The sequence below is a fragment of the Xiphophorus couchianus genome, chromosome 18, assembly GCF_001444195.1.
Source record: "Xiphophorus couchianus chromosome 18, X_couchianus-1.0, whole genome shotgun sequence".
NCBI lineage: Eukaryota > Metazoa > Chordata > Actinopteri > Cyprinodontiformes > Poeciliidae > Xiphophorus > Xiphophorus couchianus.
The window spans coordinates 40,101-61,173 of NC_040245.1; the positions used below are offsets into that span (position 1 = coordinate 40,101).

Sequence of the window (21,073 nt, forward strand, 5' to 3'; positions counted from 1 at the left end):
GTTTCTTCATGATTTATTGAAGCTGCAGGCTTTGTTTCCTGCTCTTTGTTTGGTCTATTTAAAACCTGCTAGCTGTGCTGAACGGATAAAACCACATTTACATCTACAGGAAGACGGAGAAAATCCTCCTGAAAGCCCCGACACAAAACGCTGTTTCTGTTGGACTCATGTCCAACAGAAACACTGAAGTAAGAAGAATAAAACGCAGAATCTCTGCTGGAACGTTCTGGATCTGCAGATCTGTAGATCTGTAGAACCAGATCAGGAACCGAGTCCAGTAACTGAATAGAACAGAGCAGGACTGGTTCTGCTCCAGTGGCTCTGGGCTGAAAAGGTTGTCATAGAGATGTCTAGAAGCCGACCAGAACCGACTACATCAGCAGACGGAGCTAGCGCTCCGGCTGACCACACGTTCAACGCCGCATCGCAACGGCGGGAGTCGGCGTTTAGGGAGGAGCTTCCTTTGTGGTCCCAACCCTCCCAGTGAAAACTTCACCAGTTTGCTTCAGTTGATGCTTGTAGAGTCGCAGGAGGAGCAGCGGCTGCATGTTGACACATCTCTCTGTCCTCCAGGTGTCCAGGTCCGCTCATCTACCTGTTGGAGCCCTGCAGCAGGAAGGTGACAGGAATCTCAAACCACTTTAGACAGACTTCCTGCTGACTTCCTGCTGACTTCCTGCTGACTTCCTGCCGACTTCCTGCTTCCCACCAAGCCTCAGGTAAGTTGGGTCCAATCAAAATTCAGTTTCTAAAACAGAGCAGAGATGAGTCTGATGATGATGTGAATGGAACCAGAACCCAGAGGTTCTGCCGGGTCTGGTTGGCTACCAGAACCAGCAGAGACACCAAGATGACTCTGCCGGGTCCGGTCAGGTCGGGTACCAGAACCCAGGTGGGCCTCCTACTCGGTTGAAGTGGGCTTTATCAGAATAATAATCTGCACGAAGCAGGAAACGGTTTGCATCAGCGGCTCCGGGCCTTCCTGTCACTTCCCTTTAAGATCTGATTAGTGTGGCAGGCCTGGATTTCCTGCTCATTATTAATCACAAGCTTTTATATTTTCTGAGTGGGAGTGATGCTCGCTGCTTCTAGAGGTGAAGATTGAACAGAAACTGTGGAGTTTGGACCCAGTTTGACCAGCCGAGACCGAGACGACCCGATCTGGGTTCTGGAGAAGTTTTAGTCTGAAATGAAATCAGACTGGAGAGGTCAAAGGTCGTGGAGCCTGAATAACCATCAGACAGCAGGCTGGTAAACTGAGGGAGGGAGGGGCAATAAGGGGAGGCAACGGGGGGAGGGGGGCAACAAGGAGAGGGAGGGCAACAAGGGGAGGGAGGGCAACAAGGGGAGGGGGGCAACAAGGGGAGGGAGGGGGCCGAGTTTGGATCAACAACTGGAGCAGCTTCAGGCGAATTCCCCTCTGAATCTTTTCCCAACAAACATCTTTAATAAAACATAACGAGGCGTCAAAAAGACACATTTCTGCTCCACGACTACCAGGCTGATACTTCCTGCTTCCTTCCTTCTACTTTCTGTGAGGAAACGATAATGAGCACTTGGACACATGCACACCTTCTTCCTGCTGGGCAACAGAACCGCAGCAGAACCTGGACCGGAGATCTGCAGACTCAGCAGAATATCTCCAGTCTGCATGCTGACACGTGACCTCAGACTGACCTCTGACAGAGGAAGACTCCTCAGTCCAACCCAACCGGTTCTGACCCGGCTCATTGACCCTTCAGCCTGTTGGAGCAACACCTGAACATTTGCCTCTGGGCTTTGTTTCATCACTTCCTGTTTAGCGTCCTCTCAGGGTCGGTTCTGGTTGTTTCCATAGAACTTTGCATCAAAAGTTCATTAAAAATGCATCACTCAGGCCAACCTTCAGCACTTCTCCATGATGCTATTGATTTCCTCAGCAGCTGCTTGGACTAACAGTGCATGGCTCATTAAATATTCATGACAGCTATCACTCTGGCAGCTCTCTGAAGGCCTGGGTCCGGATCACAGCTGATGGTTACAACATTAATATGCAGAAAGGCATTTGGAGTTATTTTGCTCAAAACGAGACGCTTGGAGTGAAAAATGATAGAAATATGGTTTTAGAAATCTGGGAAGTGTGTTAGCAGGAAGAATCAGGAGTCGTTAAAGAAGGGATGCGCTTTGTGTAGTGACATCTAGTGGCGCCGTTCTGTACTGCAATTTGGACCAAATTTTATATGGTCCAAATTTATTATTCAATAAAATAATTCAAAGAAGCAATCAAATTAATTTTTTTCAGTAATTGTTGCTCAATAACTGAAAATTAGCATAATGCTCAATAGCATGCTAGCTACAGGCCAGCTGCAGCCTGTAGCTAGCATACTACAGGCAGCAACATGCTACAGGCAGCTACATGCTACAGGCTGCAGCTAGCATGCTACAGGCAGCAACATGCTACAGGCTGCAGCTAGCATGCTACAGGCAACAACATGCTACAAGCAGCAACATGCTACAGGCTGCAGCTAGCATGCTACAGGCAGCAACATGCTACAGGCAGCTACATGCTACAGGCTGCAGCTAGCATGCTACAGGCAGCAACATGCTACAGGCTGCAGCTAGCATACTACAGGCAGCAACATGCTACAGGCAGCTACATGCTACAGGCTGCAGCTAGCATGCTACAGGCAGCAACATGCTACAGGCTGCAGCTAGCATGCTACAGGCAACAACATGCTACAAGCAGCAACATGCTACAGGCTGCAGCTAGCATGCTACAGGCAGCAACATGCTACAGGCTGCAGCTAGCATGCTACAGGCAGCAACATGCTACAAGCAGCAACATGCTACAGGTTGCAGCTAGCATGCTACAGGCAGCAACATGCTACAAGCAGCAACATGCTACAGGTTGCTGCTGCTGTGTCAATAGTCAACATCCCTGGAAATCAAGGCTGCAGATAACTTCAGGTTTCTGCCTTATTATTTTTACCTTCTTAGCATTTTGACTCATGATGAAAGAAATTCCTGCCTGCTGCTCATGGAATAAATCCAGTGTGTTGATGCTGATTTCGGTTTGCTGTGAAGTTAAGCATCTTCAGAGTTTTCAGAGAAACATGCCGCGTCCCTCCATAATGAATCTTTAGAAGTGTGATAATGAAAAAAATGTTTTTTAACATGTTGCACCATTTCTGACCTTCACTTTCCCTGAAGTAATTACTGTAGCGCTGTTTCTGAAGAGCACGCACACACACACACACACCTGGTCCACAGCGTGTTCAGCCGCTGACGGAGAACATTCATTTTTCCTTGGACTGTAAGGAAATGAGTTCATGTCACATTACCCAGCTGTCACCTGAATCACTGGACTTTATTCATCATGTTGGAGGCAGAAATGAAAGAAACACATTCAGAGGTTAATGACCTTGTTTAGCACGTTGTTGAGCACAAAGTGTCTCCATCTGAACCCTTAAGCTTTTAACTGGAGATGGATGAACACTGCACTGTGGCTAAACTCATCTTCAAATGAAAAAACATGAGAAACTGCAGACTGACGCCTTCACACTGCTGATGTCCTGTCACCAACAGTCCCAGCAGTCCTCCCAGTGCGGGGGGTGGGGGGGCAGTCCTGGTGTCCTGTAACTCTTAAACGTCTCTCTGGTCCAACACACTTGAATCCAACAGCTGAATCTCCTCCTCAGTGCAGTCAGGTTCTCCAGAGTCCTGCTAACAACCTCATTATTTGAACCCGGATATGTTGAAGTGGAGACACATCTGGAGCCGACTCTCCTGTCACTCCTGGCTTGTTCCAGCCCAGAGGCAGAGCAGCGTCATGCAACCTGCCTCTGGCTTTCTGCAGGGTTTATCATCTCATGAAGACGTTTCTCTGTCTTCATGGCGTCGTCTCTCTCTAATCTGCCTGCAGAGACGTGGACGGTGGTTACTATGGCGATGGCTGAGTTAATTATACACAATTTAACCATCGTTTACTGGCCGACCTGTGATGACTAATTAGTTCAGGGAGGAAATAGTTAAGATGAACAGAGTTCATCCGTGACATCATCGCTGTCCTCATGTCTGTCCCCTTTAGTGTCCAGTCAGCAGACAGGCCTAATGGAGATGGACCAGTTTCCTCTGAAATAAAAACTGGTTCTGGTTAGGCGTGACCTCTGACCTCTGTGGTTGTTTGCGTCCGTCCGTCCACCTGTCAGCAGCAGCTGCTGCTCCTGCAGAAATCGAACCGTTGGATCGATGCGACGCTGAGAAACAAATGGAAGCAGCTAATCTTGTTCAATATCAAAAACTTGTTTTCTGATTTCACTGATGAGCAGCGGAACCAGAACGCCTTCGATTTTCCTTCCCACTGAATTACATGTTGATTTGGAATAAATAAACTGATTACAATTTAATATTTGATGCCAAATAAATGAAATGATGTTTGCAGATGACTGGAAAGAGGATTGTGGGTAAATTGAGATGCGATCCAACATGGAGGGCGACTGGCAGTCGGGCGACTCCAGGACCCGTTTCCTAGGAGACCGAGCTGCAGGTTCTGGTTTCATTCAGCTGCAGACAGACAGACCACTAAGGACTGATTCTGATTCTGGTTCCGGTTCTGCTCACTGGTTTCACTGAGTAATGAACCGATACATTTTATGAGTGTGAACACACTGCTGAGTTCTGGTTGCTTTTCACCACGCTTCTTATTCTGCATACTTTGTGCTATTTTCACCATTCAACATTTATGCTATTCAGCTTCTTCTCCTAATGCCGGTTATATCTCTTGGTATTCATAACCTTTATACTTTTTATGATATTCAGCTTTTTATGAATTTTTCTGGCCCATTGAAATGAATGGAAAACCTAAAACTTGCCTGTCTTGCAAACGTCACTACTTCCACATACTTTCACCTAGAAACACCGTTCCACTTTTAAAATGTAGTGATATCCTTGGTCTACTTCTGTTTATTTCAGCTTCTTCATATCTTTTACCATTTTCATAAAATTCCTCTTCAGGTTCAGAGTCCCATTTTGCTCAGAATGCAGTTTTATAATGATTTTCAATGGTGGAATTCTTGGAGTGTGTGTGCGTGTGTGCGCGCGTGTGTGCGCGCGTGTGTGCGTGAGGTATCTGCAGGATGCAGAGGTCGGAGGTCAGGAGGTTTTGGTGGAGCGGCCTCCCAGTCTGGGTGATTCAACCTTCCTGGGAAAATATTAGTTTCTATTATTTGTAGATGAAGCGTTTTGCTCGGATCGGAGCGACTCGACCTTGTCTCTAAGCTTCCTTTGCTTCACGGTGATTCAGCCGGTTTTCCGTCTTTGGTTTGGATCAGAACCTGAACCTATCTGGGACGGTTTGGAAAGTTACACAGTAGAAATAAACTATTTTGGGTTAGTTAGCCTGTCGCATTTCAGCAGGTTATTAATTCATTTATAACCGTCACAGTTTCAATCTAATCATTTAAGTCATAAGATAAACATTTAGCTTTGAATGAAATATTTATTTAGGAGGCTAAATGTTTAAGTTGCTAGCTAAGTATTTAGCTGGCTAGCCTGCTAGCTAAATCCTTAAATATTTATTTGTCAAGCTCAATATATAGTTGGTAGAATAAATATTTGCTTTGGAACGTAATGTTTCAATACTTAGCTTGAAAACGTAATTTGTAAATGAAATGTTTAGTTGGTTCAGATCATTTAGTTGATATCGAAATATTTAGTTTGAAACTGACATGTATAAATAAATGAATAACCTGGACGGAATCTGGCAGGCTAAATAATCCGGATTATTGCGTTAATGTTTCCCAGCTAGCAGGTGTTGATGGAGAGGAGAAGGCAGGTGTGAGGAAGGTTTGGTCACATGACGCGTCGGTCGGATCCGAGGTGAAGGCAGCAGGCTCAAACTGTCGCAGGCCGTTAGCGGCGGCGCAGTCTGCAGCTCAGCGGCTCGACGCGTCTCCACCGCCGCAGCTCAGCTGGAAATGATCAGCTGTGTGAAAATAATCTCACAGATTATTCTGCAGCCTGTCAGCAGGAAGCGGGGCTCTGTGAGACCGTCTGAGCAGTCAGTATCTGAGCAGCAGTCAGGGACTCCAGTTGGAGAATCAGGAGAATATTTCCAAACTAACCGTTAATGGGCTCTTTGCACCTGCCGCGCTGACGTCACAACCGCATGCGCAAATCCAGCTCTCTTTTTTCCGCTTTGAGTTACCATGACAGCTAGAAAAGACTAAGTTATATTTCAGACGCAAATAAAACAATACTATGAACATTATTGTCTTCCTAATATAATGGGCTTTTAAGTTTTCATGGATTTCCAAACGGTCCTGAATTAAGAAGATGGTGACTTGTAAATATCCGTCGCTACCAGTTAAAGCTAACGCCGCACAGCAAAGTTTACAGCCTTCACTTCACTCCGGATCAACTTCTTCAGCCTAAAGCAGAAGGTAAAGGAGCCTCCTGTGTTATTTCCATGGAATCACTTCTGTATTCAGCCTGAAAGAGTTTATGGGAACCAGAGAGCAGACCAGAACCAGACAGCCGAGCAACTGACCCGCCTGAACACACTGCTGGAAACACCGTCCTGCTTCACAAGAAACATGCTAAACTAATAAAGTGAAATAACACGGAGCCCTTAAGGAACACGGCCATATTTTTCTAAAAGCAACAACTGAACCTGAACCGTCAGCTGAACTAGAACTCCGACACCAGAGCTGCTCTACTGTTAAGTTATGGGCTTGTTGTTCCTCAGGCTGCAGAAGCAAAAAGCCTGAACCATAAAATCCCCGTTACTTGGTCTCTGACACTAACGACAATAAACCACGTAATATACTTGAAAACAAGGTAAAATATTGTCCGTTAATGAATGATGAAAAATGTTTAGATACTTAAATAGCACATTTTTACAAGGAAAATGTCTAGCATAAGCTAAAGCTAATGTTAGCCACAAAGTTTAAAGTAAAACTCACCTTCGTATCTGTGTATAACGAGGCGAACATCTTAAAACCTTTCTCCAGCTTATTGTCGGGGCTTCGGATCGATGTTCATCATTAATTGTTACCTTGGACACAACCAGTGGAAAGAGCCTTTTTCAATAGATCGGAAAAGATTGAGCCGCTTTTCCCCGAATGAGGAAGCTGAGGTGCAAAGAGCCCATTCAGCAGATTATGAAATCATCTGAAACATCTGGATTAAAACTGAGCGTCAGGGAACCCGACATTTTGTTCTTCTCCAGGAACAGAATCTGAACCTGGAGCAGTGCTTAACAGTTTCTACACATTTTCAACCATTTTAATGTTTTTACTACTAACACCTTCTGAAGCAGTAAAACCTAAAATGTGCAGTTTGACATGTTGGTGAAGCCGCAGCAGCTCTGGAGTCACTTCTGCCTCTGCCCTCACAAAAACAATCATTCAAGTCAACGAGCTGCGGAGTGAGACACTGGTTCTGCTCCGGCTGTTGGACCGCCGCTACTGCTGGTGATGTTTCACAGACGGAGCCGCTGAACCTCCAGACAGTGAACTCTCACACCGAGCAGCTGCTGAGAGCTGCAGCAGGAAACTTAAACACAAAACATTTTACATACGTATTAAAACCTTCGCTGTCCTAACATAAGACAATCTCTGAAAAAAAATATTGAACTCCTCTGCCTCCTCCTGTGTTCCCAGAATTACTGAGCTAGGATAGAAACAACCAATCAGAGTATTAGTCAGCTAGCCAATCAGAACCAGCATTAACCAGCTAGCCATGCTACCAGGAAGTTAGCCTCAGAGTGTGGCTAACTTTCAGTAACTCAGGATTGTTTATTTTAATCAACCTGCATTTGACTTTAATGAATGTTTCCTTTTTTGTTGACATTATTTGATATCTGAGTTGTGAGATTTATTTGACTCCTATAATTTATGGCTGAGAGCCTTAAATTGTTATTAATTATTATTTTACTGATTGGAGGTTTGTCAGTCCTTTTTACTGAATAGCTGCTGTTTTGTGCCTGCAAGTATTTTGCATATTTTTGACTTAATTAGGTGAATTTATTACCAGATCATTTTTCCATTTTGCCAGATCACATAGTAGCATTTATACCTGAAGCGAAAAACAAACAGCCAATCAGGAGATCGGCTGTGATCAGAGCGTCTCTAGTTATTCTTCATCCCTTTGCATCAGTCCTGTTGGGTTCTAGTATTCATGTTTTTAGTTTCATCCCATGTTGGGTCTTGTTTAAACTCCAGCCGTGTCTTTATTTGTGGGATTCTCCTCCATTTCGGCTCCGTCAGTTTCCTGGGCTGTTGAAGGGTAAATCTTCATGGTGCCATGCTAGTCGCCGTTAGCATTCTGGCCTTCGCCAACAGGATGCTGACATCATAGAAAAGCAGAGATCAGCAGAAATACAGAGCAGATGCAGCAGAGCGAACTGGACCAGAACCAGGAGAGGCTCAGAAGCTGACAGGTCAAAGGTCGCTGTCAGACTGACTGCAGCTCTTCTGGAGAAGAACTCCAGGGTTATGGAGACAAAGCGTGATGCGTCAACAGGGAGGAAGAGCTCACAGTGGAGCTGCTGTTTCCGGGTTAAACTACCAGAACCGAAGCCGGGTTCTGCTCCAATGAGGATCAGTCTAGAGCTGGAACCACTGCTGACCAGTTGTAGCTCTGTCTGCCCTACTGAAAAGCCTTTGACTAGGCCATCAGGTCATGGTGAGGCAGCAGGAAGGTGTCTCTCTGAGTGACTAATTGGTTTAATTCCTCGTATGTCGATTGCTTTGGTCTCGCCGCATCGATCAGAAGATTCGGAGCCTCAGAAACCCGTCTGCTGGGATTCTGTTCCTGGCACCAAACATGATGAAATATCCTCCTTTCAGACGCAACGTTACATGTTTGAGTCCCGGGGCCATATGCAGCAAAGGTCACGAGGTCACTGAGTTATTCTGATCAAATGTAATGGAGGATGCAGCATCTAAGGCGGTAGGAGGAGTTGGGTGGGCAGAACCGCTCGTGGACCGACCCCTGATTGGCCAGTTTGTATCAAACAGAGCTCCTGATTGGCCCGTTGTGTGGTTGCTACCACAGCATGCGTCTCCATTGGCTGAGAGGAACTCAGGATGTTTATGTTCAGTCGGCCATGTTCTGTATGTGGCCCTGCTGTTAGCCCATATGCTAATAGCCTCGCACAAATCTGACCTGAACCAGTGAACGCTCTATAAATAAAACCTACTAAACATTAAAACTATATTTATTATATATAAATTTCATTGGCAGGAAACTGAAAAAGCAGCAAAATAAAACGATGATGTGAACAAATCGGTTCTGAAACAGATTTAAAAAGAAAACATTCTGATAATGAGACGCTCTGTGCCTGTCCGTCTCTCCGAACACCCAGGACGTGTGTGTGTGTGTGTGTGTGTGTGTGTGTGGGTGTGTGTGTGTGTGTGTGTGTGAGAGAGAGGCGGCCATCTGTTAATGACTGCATGGAGAAGACCGCAGTCCATCCCCTGCTGTCTCTCTCTGGTTGTTGTCCATTTTCTGGTCCGACCTGCTGGAGGAGGAGGAGGAGGATGATGATGATGATGACGATGATGATGATGATGATGATGATCAGCTGCTGGTACCAGGAGGTTCTGATCAGACCCTCTGGACCTGCAGTCTGAACTGGGTGTGTGGTGACAGTTTTACCTTCCTGATTCTAAACACTTCCTGTTCTCCAACCTTGAAGGAGCCAATGAACAGACAGGACAGGCCGAGTCAGAGCTCTGGTGACTTCCTGTTCCTGGCCTCCATTTTGAGACGCACGATGAACAGGAAGTGCTGAACAAATGGAGGAGACGCTGAGCAGCTGCAGCTGAACAGAAAGCAGCTTCTGGCTCTTCCTTTATCTCTCCTCTCTCTGTTACGTCCTTTCTGTTTCTGAAATCAATGCCTCTTCCTCCTCATCTTCCTCATCTTCCTGTTCCTCATCTTCCTCCAGTGAAAGCAGCGTTCTTCGTCCTTGGTTCAGCTCCTCCTCCTCCATCTCTCCTCTGATCTTCCTTTGCTCTGAATCTCTTTGGGTTTTGCTTTTATCTGCTCCAGCTCCTCTGGCCGTGTTATTGTATAAATGTGTTTATCTAAAGTATACATTGCTGCAGCAGCTGCAGCAGCTGCAGCTTCAATTCTCTGTTTTCCTCTTGGTGGGAATTCGTGTTTCCAGTTTCTATGCATGGAGGTAAAATGGAAGAACAGATTTGTGTTACTTTGACTCCATCAGTTATTAGACTTGTCTTCCTGCACAGCAGCAAACGGCGCGCTGCATCTGACCCCGCCCCTCACCCAGGGGATTGTGGGAATTCGATTCAGACTTTGTCTCTATCTGGGAGGCAGGCGGAGCTGCAGCAGCAGGCGGAGCTGCAGCAGCAGGCGGAGCTGCAGATTTAAAAAGCGGACAGTGAACTCAAACTAGTTAAAGAGAAATATCAACGTTTCTGTCTGACATCATTCTGTATAAGCCACGCCCACAACATCCTGACCAATCACAGCCCGCCTCCCAGAGCTCAGCGCCGGAGGGCGGCGTAGCTTGGCTCCGCCCACCAGCTGTGTTCCATTTTGTGAACCTTGACCCCGGTGAAGTTCAGGTCTGCTTCTGGGAATTCAATAAAAACCAGCCGGTCGAGTTTCTTTTTCATTTGTTGTTTTCAGAGCATGCGTACCGTTCCAGTACGTCTCCATGGCAACAGCAGATCGGTTTATTTTCATATCGGTTCTGAATCATATTAAATGGGAATCACACCTTAGGTTGTTGTTTATAACCAACCACTAATAATAACAATAACTAAAGTTATTGTTATTATTATTAGCTTTAACTTTATAGAACTAGGTAGAAGCGAACAGAACCTTATTACTATTATTATTCCAGGATTATTATTGTGAGGGATGTTTCTCCTCTGGTCATGCAAATGTCACATTTTCATGATAATGTGTTTGTTTGTCCTCACTGTTCATTACCACACGCTCTGATTGGATCGGCTCTGGACTCAAGAAGCATCTTCAGACTGGAAAGAGGAGCTAACAGGCTGACCTAACGAAAGATGGAGGGCAGTGGTTGGACCTCGGTCAGCTACAAACCCAGATCCTGGACTGTTGCTGGGGCTAACCGTTAGCTTACCAGCTGTCGATTTCCAACCAATCAGATCCGCCATCTGAAAGGTGTGTCCAGGCCACACCTGCTGGACATTTCACTTCCAGGATGTCAGTCCTCCATCATGGCCGACTGCGTCACTTCCTGTCTGATCACAGTTTCCAGCCTCGTCTTTCCAAACAGATGTTCCTCTGTGATTAATGGCTGCCTTTCCTCTGCCTGACCAGATTTATAGCCGGGTCCTTTTTCTTCTCTGAGGACACGAAGAGGACATCTTTATGGTGTCCTCATCCCTAAGACGTCTTCTTCTTTTTGATGGAGACTGACTGGTTAGCCTCTTTTTTTCAGCTTTTCACAGTTTGACCTGAAAGGTTTTGGAGGTTCTGATGAGGACGTCGTCTTCATCAGAACCTGCTGGACCCAGGATCAGAGTGTTTCCCTTTGACTCGGTCTTCTCTGGGTGAAGCTGATGACTTTTCAGTCTCCATCGCTTCCTTTTCACTATCTGAGATGGTGCTTTTAAAATGAGAGATGAAAGATTGAATAAGTGGGAAACAATTCAGCTAAAGAGGCAGAAAGAGGTTTGGAGTGAAGGACCTGCAGCCGGTTCTGCAGCTCCAGCTGGTACCAGGCTGGTCTCCAGAAAGGCTGCCAGAGTCCAGCTGCAAGTGGAGGCCGGGTGGAGGAGGTCTGGTCCTGGCCGGGCATGTTGGGCTCAGCGCAGAAGGCTGCAACACAAACGTCCATGGAAAACCAACAGATTCATTGTTTTGCTGCTGAACTTTGACCTTTTGTGAGGGTTAGAACCCTCTGAGCTTGTCTTCATCTGTCCCCTCCTGCTCTTCTGCCATCTTCTGACTTCTGGTTCTTCATTCTCTCTGGTGTTTCTCTGACCTTTGACCCGATCGTTTCCCTGCAGGTCAGGTCCAGCCGGCGGCTCCTGATTGGTTCCCACCGAGGCAGAGGGACACGGCGCCGCCTGCAGGTAAGACGGCTCCTCCTGCTTTCAGTCATCTGTCTAAAGCAGAGGTCAGAGGTCAGAGGGGAAGATAATGCTCTCTGCCTTTCATTGTGTTGTGACCCTTGACCTTTCCTGCAGGTGGCAGGTGAACTGCCCACCAGCCTCAGACTGAATGAATGAATGAATGAACAGCTCTAGAGTCCTCTGGACAAACCGGCTCTACTGCAGGACATTTTCTGCTTATTTGCATCATTTGCTGTATTTCTGATTCTGTGTGCTGATTGGTTAATTTCTATATTTTGCTCAGAAAACAAAAAGCTTCTTTCACTGACAGCTGCTAATCTGTGAATGCAGGGCAGATTAAATCCAGGCAGATTAATCTGCATGCAGCTCATGAACTTGTTTTTGGTCGTTTCTGTTCTTGCATTCATTTTCTCTCAGCTTCAGATAAAAGTGGTGAACTCTGACCCCGGGCTCACCCCGCACCTGGACCTTTGCTTGTTTGTTTGGCTCGTTAGAAGCAGCAGCTGGAGTCTTAATGAGCTGACTGGGGAACGCTGCGGACCAGAAACAGACTGGGAGCGAGCCGAGTCCTGGTCTGAGTCTGACTGAGGCAGAAAGCTCAGCAGAACCATAGGACTGCCTCCTTCTTCCCTTCCTGGTTCCTCCTGGCTCCGCCCTCTGTGTGCGTTCCTCCTGGCTCCGCCTCTGCATTTTCCATAATGCTAACGGATGCTAGCATGCTAGACGAGCTAGCCTAGCCTTGTTTAGCAGTTGCTCCGACTCTCAGCCCCATCAGCTCACCGTCGCAGACCAAGTTCACTTCCTGCTCTCAGTGAAGTGAACTTGGTGACCAATCGCTTCCTCTCTGACCTCTGACCTCTGCTGTATTTTCTGGATTCCTCTGAGCTGTACATCATGGATCTTCTCAGCTGCTTTCTGAACCAAATGGATCCAGTTTGTTCTGATCCGACTGGCCAGAAAACGTCTGAGACGATTCTCAATAAGTTACCTCCCAGCCCAGCACTGACATCATCAGCATGTTCCAGATTCACAGCAGCTAATGCTAACCTCATGCTAGCCAACCAGTAAGACCTACTTCACCAGGTCTTACTTTCATACTTCCCCCAGTTTGTCCCAGTGGCAGTGGCCATCCTAGGGGATCTGTGTAGTGAACAGAACCCGACCTGATGGTTAGCCGGGTTCTGATGGTTCCCTCCAGGCCTGATTCTTCTTCTCCTTCAGCGTGTTAGCGTCGTTGTTAGCGTTGTGAGCGCCCTCCGGCTGAACGAGGATTCAGACGTTTTGCTGCAGAATGCTGCTTGTAAACTGCTGCATCACAAACAGCTGCGTTTATGATTAGCTCCAGGCTAACTGCAGCTAAAGTGAGACGTGATGCTTTGATGAGAGAGAAATTATGGGATGGCGTTAGAAACAGAACTAATAAAATCATTTATCCACCAATCAACCTGATCAACTTTTCTAAACAGAAACCAGCAGAAAACATGAAATTTGCTTCAGTTTATATTAAGGTTCAGTTTTAGCCGCTAACGTTTTCACTCTGATCATTAACTACATCGATTCTAACGCATTAAATCTTTAACGCAGTTTAAAGCTTTAAAGCTTTGAAACCACCAAACACCAGAGATGAGTTATGACTCATCATGACCTCGTGACCCTGCTGAGGTTGAACTGAGTCAGGCATTCGGACCAGCAGCCTGCTGAGGTGTAGCATCCGCCAGAGAAGCCATGTTGGATTAGCTCTACTTCCTGTTCTGACAGGAAATGGATCATTGTTAGATTTTCTGGTTCTGGTTCTGGTTCTGCTGCGCTGCTGGTTCTTGTTGACCTGCTGACCCTCCTGTCCTCAGCGTGTTTGTGGAAGCGTTTGGAGCGATGTCCCCGTTTGCCATCTGTCCGTTTCCTGTCCAGTCCTGAACTGCAACGTTTGAACAACACAATAACCTCGTTATGCACACAAAGCTTTATTATTGATCATCAAGCAAAATGAGACGCATCACAGCCAAACATTTAAAGGCATAAAAACACAATACACAGAAATATTCTCCATAGATGATGGCGAAACATTTTGGAGGAAAATTAGACGATTTGAGCTGCAGGTTTCTGATTCGAAGGCTGCATGTCACAGTCTCCAGTCTGAAATGTTTTGTTCTTTTTGGTGTTTCTGGCGCATCAAAATGAGTTAATTAATAAAAGATGCTGCCTGTTTCCACATTAGCATGAAGTAAACAGGCTCTCTGCTGAGATCTGATTGGAGGTTCAAATGTCACATTCATTTAGTTTGTTGCTTCTGCTTTAAAGAATTATGCAAAGTTATTCCAGACTGTAAAATGTTTGGCTCTCAGCAGCAGCTGATTGAACATGCAGATCAGCTAACATGACGATTATTAATATTCATTATTATACGTTAATAATAACCAGCTTGGCTGAATAATCAGAGAGTGCAGACGAGTTCACCGTCACTGCTCAGCTAACGCATCAGAACCGGTTCATTTCTGACCCATTGGGTCTAAACTTTGGTTAGAAAGAAGCTACAGAGTAGCTGATGTTAGTCGCTTCATCAGATCTTCATCAGATCTTCATCAGAGGCCTCATGCATAAAGCGGCGTGCGCACAAAAAATGGGCGGCGCCATATTTAACGCACAAGTCGGCGTGTATAAAAGTGTCAACGTTACCGGTACCTGCTTTAAGTTCTGCTCAGAGCTCCAGGATGATCAGTCTGGATGAATCTAAACGATCAGAAACCAGCAGATCAATCTGATCTCTGATCAATGGCTCCATGTTCTCCATCAGAGCCAAAGCTCCTCAGGTAGCAGCTCACCTTGATGCAGCTACTGATATACCTGGGATTGTCTCCACACCTGATCACCTTCAATAATCAAAGCTGTCCAGCTGCAGCCGCCCGCTATGTGAATGCTCCTTCTGGACATAAAGCATCTAGTATTTATAATAATCGTCCACATTCCCACTCAGAGTCTCTCTGACTGTCTTTAAATCCAGCTGAACGCTCTGCTGCTCTAACAGCCATTTACAGGATCTCTTTATTTTTTACTTTTTTAATTTGGATTTTTTTTTTTAAAATGTATTTTTATTTTTGTGAGGTGACATTATGTGTCCTCAAAGCACCTTTTAAATAAAATATATAATTATTATTATTATTATAAATACTAATTCTGCTACAAACAAAGACGTTGCCATGGTTACTGCTTCATGCAGCGGCAGACTTCCGAGTATTTATACGAATTTACACTAAGATGTATTTATGGAGGCGACAGGCGGAGCAGCAGCTGCTCTGTTTCCGCAAATCAGGATTTATAAAGGAAAGGTGCGCGGCCACGGTTTTATGCATCTGGGTTTTTGTGCGCCGCACTTTTCTACGTTTTTCCATACGCCAAGTTTTAGTGTGAAAACTGCAAACTGTTTTAACATGAGGCCCCTGGTCATTTATAGTTCAGCTCACCAGATCCCCATCAGATCCTCACCAGATCCCCATCAGGTCCTCGGTGTTTCCTGATGCTTGAATCTCCTCCAGCCTTTGAATCAAGCAGGTTGTCCCTCGTGTTTCTGTAATTGTCCTCAGTTTTTGTCCTCTGGCTGATGATCCTGTTTGTTGGTAGATGAGCGGTGATGATGTCATCGGGGGTCTGAGGCGACGCGGCGTCTCAGTGGGAGGAAATCACCTGAAGTTTTTCTGCCTGGGATTCTTTTACTGGAGGGACGGGAGTGAAGGTGTGATGATGAACACATGAGGAACATGAACTCCCCATGAACGTCGCAGCAGGGTGCTATGGATTCTACACAGTGAGACATCTGTAATCAATACGCCCATCTCTGATGGAGCTACAGCAGGGATCTCCATGACCTCTGACCTTATTCACATGTTCATGAACACATAAATGATGTTATTTTTATTTATGCAGATTGTTACATATTTGATGTTTCCACCAGAAACCAGATCAAAGGTCAAAGTTCAGCCTGCCTTTATCCATAAGAGCTTCAGTTGTTTGTCCACCTGAGCAGCTGCAGCTCCTCCATCTTTAGTAAATTATCTCTTTCTGTTTTATTATGACTTTATTTGCTGATGAAGATCTGCTTGTTAAAATAATCACCACTTTGTGATGTTGTAACCACGGCAACAGTCTGGGGAGAGGAAAGCTCGTCCCGTCGGACAGCGACAGAACTCCGCCGTCTTCCTCCTGGAAATCTAAAATGGATTGGGTCGGAACCGGACCTTCCCGCGCATTTCCTTCATCTGAATACACATTTCCTGTTCTGTATCCTGGTTCCACACACACTTCCTGTTCTGTATCCTGGTTCCACACACACTTCCTGTTCTGTATCCCAGCAGCGTTTGATTGTTTCACAGCTGTAAATAAAAATCTTCCTGCTGTTCTTTGCCATCGACCGTTTCTAGTTGCTGCTGAACAACTTTTCAGAGTTACAGTGATTTTGGTTGCATAGGTTGTTCCTGTGTGTGTGTGTGTGTGTGTGTCCTTTCTCTCCCTGTATGAATTTATTCTGGTTCCTGCTGAGCTGCACTCAGAATCAACTGGAGGGAAATCAGTGGCAGCGTTTTCCTTCGCTGTGTTTACAGGGAAAATTCAACATTTATAGGCCTGAAAAATCGATGAATTTATGAATCGTGACATCAGGCGCTCTCGCCTCGCAGCGCAGGAAGTTTCATCGGTACGGTTTCCTGCAGACAACAGCAGCAGCTGAACCAGACGACTCGTCTGGAAAACCCAGAGTAATGAGGAGGGGAAAAGTTTCTGATTAAAACGTCAGGGGGCGTCCAGCTGAGTGTCCGCCACCACCGTGCTTCACCATGTTGATGTTTTGTGTTCTTGGTCTTCATGATGCTGGACGTTCTCTAAAGACGCCCAGAACCAGAACATCTGCAGCTGGATCCAGGTTGAGTGAAGTGAAGGAGCGTGAAAAGGTTCCTGTGGTATCAGATCAGACCCACCTGTCTTTGTGCTGCAGGGAGGAGTCACTGCGTCGCTATGGCAACCCTGACCTATCATTCCTGGTGGTTAGCAGGATTTTCCCCGTTAGCAGCGCTAGCTGAGAGAGCAGTTCAGTATCTGCAGAAGATTTTGATGCAGCCCGGTTCCGGTCCGGCTCCGGTCCTGGCCCCAGCCTGGCTCAAGCTGTGGCCCGGTTCAGGCCTGGTTCCACCAGATTTCAATGCTTTATGGAGTCTGATGAGCTGCTGAACCAGGGACATTTCCAGAACCTTTGGTCAGCTTGCTGATGAAGCAGGTTCCGGGTCGGTTCTGATTTCTGTCTGTCTTTGTGTCCACAGGCAGACGGACACCATGGACGTCCTCTGGCTTGTCCTCCTGTCCTGCCTCCCGTCCTGCTTCTGCGACATGCTCTGTCCGAAGCGCTGCACCTGCCAGAACCTGCTGCCGTCCTACACGGTGCTGTGCGCCAAGACGGGCCTGCTCTTCGTCCCGCCAAACATCGACCGGCAGACGGCCGAGCTCCGGCTGATGGACAACTTCATCACCACGCTGAGACACCGAGACTTCGCCAACATGACCAGCCTGGTGAGTTCTGGAGGCAGAGTTACACGGTGAGCGGGGCGGTCAGTCAGTTTGGAACATGATGATCAAAATGGAATAAATCGATAAATGTGACGGAACAAAGAAATGATCTGGAGTCGATTAATACTCAGACAGATGAGATTCCAGAGTTAACCCAGTGCAGCTCTTTACCATCATTAGTTTGCCGTGTTTCATAATAATAAAACGTGTTTATTATTATTAACTGGTGCAAAAAACAGATTGAAAATCGATTTATTCACTGCATGTTTGTCTGTTAAGGTTGAGATGGAACTGAACATGAAAGCAGCTCTTTAAACCATTCAGACCAGCAACACAGAGACACAATCAAAACTGTCAGTTGATTTATTACCCGCGATAATAACTCAGAAATAGTCCATAGTAGGATGTATTTTTATTTCTTTCTTACTTAGGGGAAGTTTCTGTTTATATCTCAGATTTGTGGTGCCTTTCTATCCTAAAGAAAAATATATAAAGATATAAAACTTCAGATATTTCACAAGCAGATATTAATATTCATAAAAAAATCTCTCATAACCTTTTATGAAAGCAGAAAGTACGGCAGCCTGTAAGGCTTACAGGATTCAATTATGACACATAACTGATCAGTAGATTACTGCAAAGGAATGCAAAATAAATTTTTTACCCATGTCCCTTGGAAGCCTCCGTAGATGTGGGCCAAGTTTCCTGTGGAAAAACTATTTGGTGGATTTGTTTTCAGCAGAGATCCATGAAGAACCAATCTGACCTCTGAGCCAATGAAACGTGGCACAAAACTCGCTTAAAAAGAAACACAAGAATAGAATAGAATTCAACTTTATTGTCATTGCACTGTCACAAGTACAAGCAACGAGATGTAGTTTGCATCTATCCAGAAGTGCTCTAGGAGATATAAATATTTATTTACAGATGTACAAGACTATGTATGTATGGACTATAAGGGGTTATAGCAAGAGATATACTGTAGAAAGAAAGAAAGAAAGTTATCCAGCGGATTTTACATCTTTTTTATAGATTTTTATTCCCAATTACGAAATAATAGCTAATTAAACATCGCTACATAGCTGCAAATTTCAATTGCTCATAATTTGGAACCATCAAGAATTTCACAATTTCCTTCGTATCTCCAACTACAAGCAGGCGCTGGAAAATTGTGACATTTGCTGCGCAATTGCGAAAATGGCCAAACTTTGCAAACTTGGCTTCCATATTGAATATGGTCATGGTTGGATGAAATATGGGAGCGTTATTAACAAAAATGTGAAAAAATCTTTACCTGACCTCCAAACTTTCAAAAAATTCTAAAAAAATCACACGTTCATCCAAATGAGCTCAAATTTTCAGGACAGTCAGTCAACATATATCAACTTTAATGCTGCAATCCACACGTGTTTTGTTGTGGCTGACCAGCACACATTCACAATGAAGGTTTTTTATAATTTATCCCAAAGTAGGCCTGTCGCGATAAACGATAAATCAATTAATCGTACGATAAATTAAAACTATCAACCTCATTTTAATTATCGGCATTATCGTCTCTTCCAGCCTTTTTCTCTTTCTGTTAATGACACTGAATGAAAAAAGGCTCAACTCCAGTGCTCTCCACTGACCTCTGACCTCATTTCCTTAGTGTAAAGCCCAGCGCACACGACACGATCTTAGAGCTGTCGGCCGATTGTCGGCCCGTTTTCAAAACCTGACAGATCACACATTAGCCGACAGAAATTCTAGGTATAACGGTTCCATCGGTTCGGTCCTGCCGTGTGGTGTCCAACAATGGGCACAAAATAATGGCTACAAGTTCAGTGAACTAATTTTAAAACCAGGCATTAATCAATGCTTTACTACAATCTACCTGCAATGCATGTGGCTAGTGTCAGCGTAAAGTCCTGACTGAATGAAAATCATTAGAACCTGTTTACGTCACGTAACGAAGAACAGCTGAAAAGTTACCGGGTTTATCAACTGAGGTAGCAATTTAGCTCCAACTCCTCCTCTTGTCATTTCTATATTCTTTGCATGTTAAATAAACATTAATGTTGTTTCCACATATCATCTGGGTTGCGCCGTGTCAGCTGTTTGGGATTCCCTCCATAATTTCCCCTCAGAAAACACAAGGGGAATCCGAGCTTTCTGATTGGCTACCTGTCACATTCAACAGGTGTCTTAAAGATCTCAGTCGGGGAAAATCCCTGATTTAGATTGGAGCAGCAACGAGGATCTACCATAACACACCACACAATCTTAGAAAGACCAACGTTTTAAGATTGTTGTAAGGGGAAAAATAGGAGCAAAAAATCCTGTAGTGTGAACTATTGCATCAGGTAGTCGATGTGCCCATCTTCTCTATTTAAATCTAATTATTACTGAAGGGCAACATAATATACAGACTTCATAATCTGCACTCTTGGTTGAATGCAGTATTTATTTCCACTTTGGCTTTATGTTGTTTAGTTTTTATCAAGTACATTTTTTGTTAATGGAGACTGAGAATCCATTTTATTTTTGGTTGTTTAGTTTATTTTGTTTATCAGCTCCAGTGTTAAATATTCTTTTGAAAATAAAGTGTATCTATCTTTGGCAGGAAATTGCATGGATTATTACGTCCAGTGACGTGCGGTGAGGTTCATAGCTGGTGAGGCACTGACGTCATCAGAATCAGATTTGCAAATAGATGCATAGATTGACAGCAGTTTACAGGTTATGTTTCACTTCTGCATCCTTACACATACAAACCTTTCAGCTCCGGCGTTGGTCTTCCTTTGGTTATTATCTCCTGCTTCGATTGAAAGTCCACTTGAGAAAACTTTTTTAGTGTTGTAATGTAGTCATTCATGTCGAAAGTCGGGATGAGCGAGAGGAAAAAAATCACTATCTCTATTATAATCTATCGCTGCACTTGACTTGCTTCCCGAATCGTTTAGCCTAGCTCGCTGTCACTTACTCGGCAGTTGAGGAGTGAACAAGACGAACGTCTGGGATCTTGAGCGCCCCCTGCCATGAGGCAAGAGAACTGCCTGCCTCACCTCGAACCTGTTCTCTGCCGTTTATAATCGCTCATTACACGAAACACGTTACACAAACACAGTTGGTGACAAAAAGCACTGTACATTATATACATAAGCTAAATTATTGGAAATAAGTTCACATATTAAATTTGTTTAAACCATTTTATTGACGCCGTACAGCAACATGCTCTCTCCGCTTAGCAGCCAGCGCAGAGCCAGGGGTTGCGCAATCCAAGGTGAGGCAGAGCTCGCTGCTGCCTCACCGGCATCGCTTCCAAGCATTTCAATGGGAAAATAAGAAAATTCAGCGATTTTGAACAAATAAAAATCGAAATTGGTGAAGCTACATGAAAAATAAATATTTTTTAGTACAAACCACCGGATGAATATAACAATTTAAATTACTTTATGATTATATATTTTCTTTCTTTCCATGAT

At 44.9% G+C, this 21,073-nt stretch overlaps 1 protein-coding gene across 3 annotated transcripts in view; it reads left to right on the forward strand.

Moving 5' to 3' along the window:
- Positions 1–535: 535 nt before the first annotated feature.
- Positions 536–21,073, forward strand: part of LOC114162072 (leucine-rich repeat and fibronectin type III domain-containing protein 1-like protein) — a 41,011-nt gene continuing 20,473 nt past the window's right edge. The window contains exons 1-3 of one of the 3 annotated variants that reach the window (XM_028045845.1): positions 536–719; positions 11,997–12,062; positions 17,366–17,612. In XM_028045845.1, the coding sequence (XP_027901646.1) occupies positions 17,379–17,612 (234 nt within the window). In that variant the 5' untranslated portion in view covers positions 536–719; positions 11,997–12,062; positions 17,366–17,378. The remainder of the gene's footprint in view (positions 720–11,996; positions 12,063–17,365; positions 17,613–21,073) is intronic. The other 2 variants (XM_028045843.1, XM_028045844.1) reach the window with 2 other exon arrangements.